General features: G+C 36.5%; 1 protein-coding gene across 1 annotated transcript; it reads right to left on the reverse strand.

Moving 5' to 3' along the window:
• Positions 1–1,343: 1,343 nt before the first annotated feature.
• On the reverse strand, positions 1,344–6,549 carry LOC114898422 (maspardin; the record flags this gene model as incomplete). Its single annotated transcript, XM_029227932.1, has 5 exons — positions 1,344–1,467; positions 2,142–2,250; positions 4,208–4,353; positions 5,241–5,321; positions 6,502–6,549. Coding segments are annotated over 5 exons (508 nt in total), but the record flags the coding sequence as incomplete, so codon positions are not given.
• Positions 6,550–7,582: the final 1,033 nt, after the last annotated feature.

The following is a 7,582-nucleotide window of genomic DNA, read 5'->3' on the forward strand; positions in this document are numbered from 1 at the left end:
AACTTGTAGACAGTTTTAAGTGACCATGTACCTACGTGGTGAACACAACTTTGAAAGGGCAGGCAGAGCAAATGCCCTGTGAGGACCATATATTTCACTGAGAGTATTGATGTCATGGTAAATGTTGGAATTATAGTGGAGAATGATAAGTTATTGTACATGTTTGTAATGGATAATTTCCTGATAAAAATCAGTTCTTAAAAATACCATGTTACTTGCACTTAGGAATAAATCCATTATGAGACAGAACAGTTATATGATTAAAATAAAAAGTCAAAGCCACAGTGAGATACCACTTCACATCCATTAGGGTGGCTACTCCTATCAAGAAAAACAGAAAATAACAAGTGCTGGAGAGGATATGGAGAAATTGGAAAACTTATGCATTGCTAGTGGGAATGTAAAATGGTACAGCCCCTGTGGAAGACAATAAGGCAGTTCCTCAAAAGGTTAAATATAGAATTACCAAATGTTTCAGCAATTCTACTTCTAGGTATGCACTACCCAAAAGAATTGAAAGCAGGAACTCAAATGGGTATTTGTACACCAATGTTCACAATAGCCAAAAGGTGGAAACAACTCAAATGTGTCAGTAGATGAGAAGATAAACAAAAGGTGGTATATACGTACAATGTTAAAAGGGAATGATACTGTAACATGGATGAACCTTGAAAACATTATGCTAAGTAAGTGAAACAAGCCAGATACAAAAAGATAATTATATGATTCCACTTGCATGAGTTATCTAAAATAGGCAGTCATAGAGAAAAGAAGATAAAGGTTAGTAGTAGGGATTGGGGGGGGAATGGGGAATTATTGTTTAATGGGTACAGAGTTTCAGTTTGGGATGATGGAAAGTTCTGGAGATAGATAACAGTGGCAGTTGGACCACACTGTAAATGTACTTAATGTCACTGCTCTGTACACTTAAAAGTGATTTAAATGGTGAATTTTGTTATGTATATTTCACTACAATTAAAAAATATATAAGAAGCAAGTTTTTGTGTTAGACTTTATGGAATTCATGATTCTCTGCACTCACGAGGCACCTTCACTTTACTGCCCAGATTTGTAATTTCGGCTAAAGAGCAATATCTGTTGATGAGAATAGCAAAGCAAACCAAAATGGGTCAGGACTAAATTTACTTTGATTTCAATGCTGTTATTCCTGCCAGGAAAAATACAGGATAAGCAATAAAAGATTATTTTGGATTTGAAAAAGCTGGGGGGTAAAAATAAAGAAAATCCAAGGCAGTTATTTGAAGAGGCACACTGAAAAATCATAAAATAATTATAAGGTGGATCTTGACATATACATAGAAAAGGCAAAGCATCTATTTTACTTAAAAGAAAACTTACGTCCATGATGGTTACAGGGATGTCCCGAATTTTATGAGGTTCCACATAAGAATTTTGACAATTCAGGGTAAGTCTTGAAGCCAGTTCACTCTGCCCCAAACTTTCCAGCTGCAGAAAGAAACAAACAAAGTGAATTTTTTAAAAATTAATTTTGTTTTGTACATTTACATTAAATCCACAGATAATATCGGTGCTTAGAAAGGTGGTATTATGTGTGGTGGGGCCAGTATGGTCACCACTGAGGAAACACAGTGTATTTGAGACCATAACTGGGCCTTGCAAGTGGTGACATTTTTCTATTCTGGGCACCTGGCCTTCCACAGCCCTCAACCTGAGCCGACTCTTCCACCAGGTGCCTGTGGGCGCCAAGCCAATTCCAGCAGCTCCAAGACAGGTAGACATTTAAGTAGAGGCCTCCGAAGAAAAACATCTATCCCAGTAGTCCCTAAATGCAAGTCCACAGACCTGCTCCATCACACTTACCTGGGGAGGTGGAAGAGGAGGGGTGAGGTAAAAACACAGATTCCCAGCGCCCTCGGCCAGGGATTCTAGTTCAATGGTCTGGTGTGAGGCCTTAGAATCTGTATTTTTAAAAGCTCCCCCAAGTGATTCTGATGAATTACTCAGCAGCAGGAATATCTGTCTGGATGTAGTAAAGTTAATATGGAAGAACGCTTAACAAATACCTCTGGTACACAGTGAGACAGGTATTTCTTCAGGAACCAAGCAGACATGAAAATTCTGAGTACAAGGTGTCCCCACCCCAAGGCCATGATCCTTACCCTGTCCACCATGAAATCAATGGCATCAGCCATCATAGGGTCCACTGGGCCAGATGAAAAGTTTCCAAGAACTATTTTTTTGAGCATAAATGACGGCATCAGCCAAAAGCTGTTAAAAAAAAAAAAAAAGACCTGATAATTTAAATTTCCAAGACTACACATAAATGGCAAATATTCATTCAACACTGAAGCTTCGTATTAGCTAGGTACTTGGGACCTAGAGATTAAAAAAAACCTAGTCTCTTCCTTTTAAAGAGCTAGTTTTGAAGCATCTAGTTTTCGTATACATTTTCTCAAGCTCCGAGTTATGGTTTAATATCCAACTTTTGGGGATTTGGAATAATTATAAGCAATATTTCAAAAATGCCTTTACAGAGGTAGACATTCTGATGATTCCAAGATTTTATTTTCTATTTGGTCTTATTCCAATGACTAACCTATTTGTGGTAAACTGAACACTTACCATATCAACCTTAAGGTTTATATCACCTTTTGATTAAAGATAGATTTCAAGATAGGAAAATCAGAGTTATTATACCTCCTATTGCTACTACTGGGTTCAATTGGGCTAATTCAAGGCAATTCAATCTTTATGTATTTCTATATGTGATCTGTCATTAGTATTTACTCCACTAATTACACTGAGAGCCATTATACAGGGTAAACATGAATTTCTCTACCCTATGCTGAAAATGACTTATAAAAGGTATAGACCAGGGACTTCCCTGGTGGTCCAATGGTTAAGACTCCATGCTTCCAATGCAGGGCACATGGGTTCGATCCCTGGTTGGGGAACTAAGATCCCACAGGCCGCAGCCAAAAAAAAAAAAAAAAACCCACAAAACACGTGCAGACCACCTTCTGATGCACAGTCTCAGTGGGCTTCCCTCACAAGGACCAGACAGCCATCTTTCAGTCACCTTCAGTGATATTTCTAAGTTCTCTACCCCACAGCTCCTTATCTTCTAAAGGTGATGCTGCCTAGGTGTGCTCTGTAGAGAGCGCATCCTCCTGGCTCTGTTTGCCCCTGCAGCCTCTGTGTGGCACAAGGTAAGCACTCAGACATTTGATAAAAAGTAGCTGATATGCAAAAGCACAAACGAAGTGGGGGAAGTCTTGGCTTCTGACAATTAAAGCATGAAAAATCATCAAAAATAATCAATGACTTAGTGCATTATCTGGACATGAAGTATCTGTGTCTGATGTATACAAGAAATTGCTGCATGAATGCTGAGTAAACAACTGAGAAAATATCAGGAGAAATATTTTTAAAATCAGAGTGAATGTTGAGTAGATGTGAAAACCATGAAAACAGTGTTTACCTAGAACATTATATGAAAACCAATCTGATCACACAGGTAGGTTTAGTTACTAGGTTGCTTTCTGCGGTAGAGCCTAGCCTTGCTAGCAATGAAAGAAATATCATGAAGTCAGCTTTAAGGTACCATTAGACATCTATCAAGTTAATTAAAATGATAAAATCAGTAAAGGGATGGCTCAGAGGAAACAGGTACCCCACTAGTTGCCCCGCAAAGCATTCCGCCATTTCCATCTTTCTAAAAAGCAGACTAACGTTGTAAAAGTGTTAAGATGTGCAGAACATCTGCTGACAGACTAAATGCTCTAATCTCTCCCTTTTGAGGAACATATCTCAAGAAAATAACTCAGAAAGGGAAGGAACAAAAGTAATTTATACAAAGATTTACAGTAGAACATGATGAAAAATTGCGAGAAGCCAAAGGCCTTAAAAAACTACAACAGGACTGTGTACACAAAATACTAAGTGGAGCAAGCAGAACACAGTATCAGTTACATATGCACTAAACTGTAAAGGCATGTGAACGTATAGTAAATAAAGCTAGACAATGATTTAGAGTAGTGGAAACAACTGAATTTAGAACTCTTTCAATTCTTTTCTTTTCCAAAGGTGATTGTTTCTAATTTTAAAAGCCAGGACACAAGTATATATGGCCTCTCCCTCCCTAATGCATCGAAAAACCAAAAGCCAACATTTTCAAAATTCCACTGAAAATAAAAAAATGTTGGTTGAATGTTTACATTCTTACCTGTTTGCAGTCCATGTTTGGTTAAAGATAGAAGTGTCACTGAAGGAATTGCAGAGGATGAGAGAATGGACTCTGGGAGATTTGTGAGTGTATTCAGCAAACTTCTGGGCCAAAAAGCCTCCCAAAGAAGCCCCAAAGAGATGAACCTAATTGGAAACAAACACAAGGATCCTAAAAACAATGATCTTGAAGTATCAAAAAAAATTGTTTTAATTATCACCAACCACAGAATACAATGTCATCACCAGTCATTAGACTGAAATATTTACAGCAGTTAGAAGTTTAGAAAATATTGTATTTAAATGCAATGTCTACAGCCTGTCAAGAAAAAATACAACTGTGCATATAAATTACACAAGTTAAAAAATATTATTCATAGATTACATTAGAAAATTAAACTACTTTGTCATTTCTGTTTAAGAAAACTGATTCGGTAATTCCACTCCTAGACATGTACCCAAGAGAACTGAAAACATCTGTCTACACAAAAACTTGTATAAGAATGTTCACAGCAACATTACTCATAATACCTAACCAATGGAAACAAACCAAATGATGAATGGATAAATAAAATGTGTTATATCCATACAATGGGATATTATTTGACAATAAAAAGGAATGAAATATTGATATAATCTGCAACACTGATGAACCCTGAAAGTGTTATGCTAAGTGAAAAAAGCCAGTCACAAAAGACCACAGATTACATCATTCCAGTTACATAAAATATCCAAAATAGGCAAATCCATAGAAACAGGGCTCCAGGGAGGAAGGGTGGGGAGTGGCTGCTAAGTATGGGGTTTCTTTTTGGGGTGGAAAAATGTTCAAAAATTGACTGTGGTGATGGTTGTACATACTGTGAATATATTAAAAAACAGTGAATTATACACTTTAAAAGGGTAAACTGTACAGTATGTGAATTCTATCTCAAAAGAGCTGTTATTAAAAAATAAAAGACAACACCAGACTTAACAATGTATCAACAAATGTTTCATTAAAATCACATGTGAGTAATTAGTTTCAAGGGACTCACTTTATCCAACTGTAAATGGTCTAAAAGTTTTCTGAATCCATCACAGAATTCAAGATGGTCCCAATAAACTGGATACTGCAACTAGAATAATAACAATAAATTTAAAGTTTATTTTAAAAACTGTAGAGGTAAAATACAACTCATATATATCTGAAAAATTTAGGACTTTCATAATAGCATTTCTCATTTGCTTAATCTCTGCTCCTTATTCAAAATATGTGGAAAATAAGCTCTCATCTTATCCTCAACTTCAAAATTCACATTTTCTCTAAAAGAACAATTTAAAAAATAAAAAAGCACACTTTAGTGATATTATGTACACAATTTTAAGTCACATCAATTTCCTTTCCAAATAGCTAAGAAACTCGGAGGTTCAAGGATGAACAGAGCAGAACCCATTCAAATAAAGAAATTCTTTTTCCCCTTTAAACCAATTTCGTTCTGAATTATGGCTCAGGAGAACTAGAAATAAAATCTGTTCTAAGGAGAGTTTCCTCTCTTTCTGGTAGCATTTCTTTAAGGCAGTATTCAATAAAATTGTTCCTCTACTTTTAATGACTTAGTCATTCTATCTGATTTCTTGTAGTACTTTTGTTTGTGACCAAAAATTTCAGATGCTTGACCCTAAGTAGCCTATTAATGTTGACAATAATGAAGAAAAAGAAACACAAGTCATTAATTCCTTTCTAGGAGACTCAGGCTTGTCACCTAAGAGTTCCCCTCTCTTTAATACCTGTAAAACCCATCTTAAAGGCTTGCTGTTTTAAGTACTTAGATTCATTTTGCCATTGACATATCACTGGGATAGATACTGCCATGTAAATTATGGGATAATTTCAGATATGATGTAATATGTTACTTTTACTATTAAAATTCCACTTGTGGATAGGATTCCACTTTTCTGAAGCAGGATGGAGAACAGACTCTCCTAACTGCAAATTTGAGAATTTGAGTCATATGACAGCCTAAAAGAAAGGAGATGACATTTTTATGAATCCTTTAATTTAAAAATGTCTGTGCCTTACGGAGTGTAGCAGAGCTGAGGTGTCAAGCACAGCCATTTCACACTAGAAACTCTGGCTTGAAGTACCAGGTGGAAGGCCTCTGCATGCAGGACTCTATGAGCAAGTGAGACTGGAAGCACAAAGGGGAAAAAAAAAAACTGGAGACAAGATGGTGGAGTAGAAAGACTTGAGCTCACCTCCTCTTATGAAAACACCAAAATCACAACTAACTGCTGACAAAAAAAACTTAAGCCTACCAAAAAAGATATTCTATACCCAAAGACAAAGAAGCCATAACGAGACACCTGCGGAACAGAGACCACAAACACAGAAAATTAGACAAAATGAGATGCAGAGAAATATGTTCCAGATGAAAGAACAAGACAAAACCCCAGAAGAACAACTAAGTGAAGTGGAGATAGGCAAGCTACCTGAAAAAGAATTCAGAGTAATGATAGTAAAGATGATCTAAGATCTTGGTAAAAGAATGGAGGCACAGATTGAGAAGATACAAGAAATGTTTAAGAAAGAGCTAGAAGCTTTAAAGAACAAACAAACAGAGATGAACAATACAACTGAAATGAAAAATAGAATAGAAGGAATTGATAGCAAAATAAATGAGATAAAAGAACGAATAAGTGAGTTGTAAGACAGGTTGGTGGAAATCACTGCTGCAGAACAGAATAAAGACAAAAGAATGAAAAGAAATGAGGACAGTCTGAGAGATCTCTGGGACAACATTAAACACACCAACATTCACATTATAGGGGTCCCAGAAGAAGAGGGAGAGAAAGGGCCTGAAAAAATATTTGCAGAGATAATAGCCAAAAACTTCCCTAACATGGGAAAGGAAACACTCAAATCCAGAGAGTTCCATATAGGATAAACCCAAGGAGGAACACACCAAGAAATGTATTAATCAAATTTATAAAAATTAAAGACAAAGTATTAAAAACAACAAATCATATACAAGGACTCCCCATATGGTTATCAGCTGATTTTACAGCAGAAACTCTGCAGACCAGAAGGGAGTCGCACAATATATTTAAAGTGATGCAACCCAGAATACTCTACCCAGCAAGGCTCTCACTCAGATTCTACGGAGAAATGAAAAGCTTTATGGACAAGCAAAAGCTAAGAGAATTCAGCACCACCAAACCTGCTTTACAACAAATGCTAAAGGAACTTCTCTAGATGGAAAAGAAAGGCCACAACTAGAAACAAGAAAATTACAAACGGGAAAGTTCACCAGTAAAGGCAAACATACAGTAAAGGTAGGAAATCATCCACGCACAAATATGATATGAAAACCAGCAATCATGGGACTTCCCTGGTGGT

This window comes from Monodon monoceros, unplaced genomic scaffold (assembly GCF_005190385.1).
Source record: "Monodon monoceros isolate NGI ecotype Baffin Bay Population unplaced genomic scaffold, NGI_Narwhal_1 Contig2735_ctg1, whole genome shotgun sequence".
NCBI lineage: Eukaryota > Metazoa > Chordata > Mammalia > Artiodactyla > Monodontidae > Monodon > Monodon monoceros.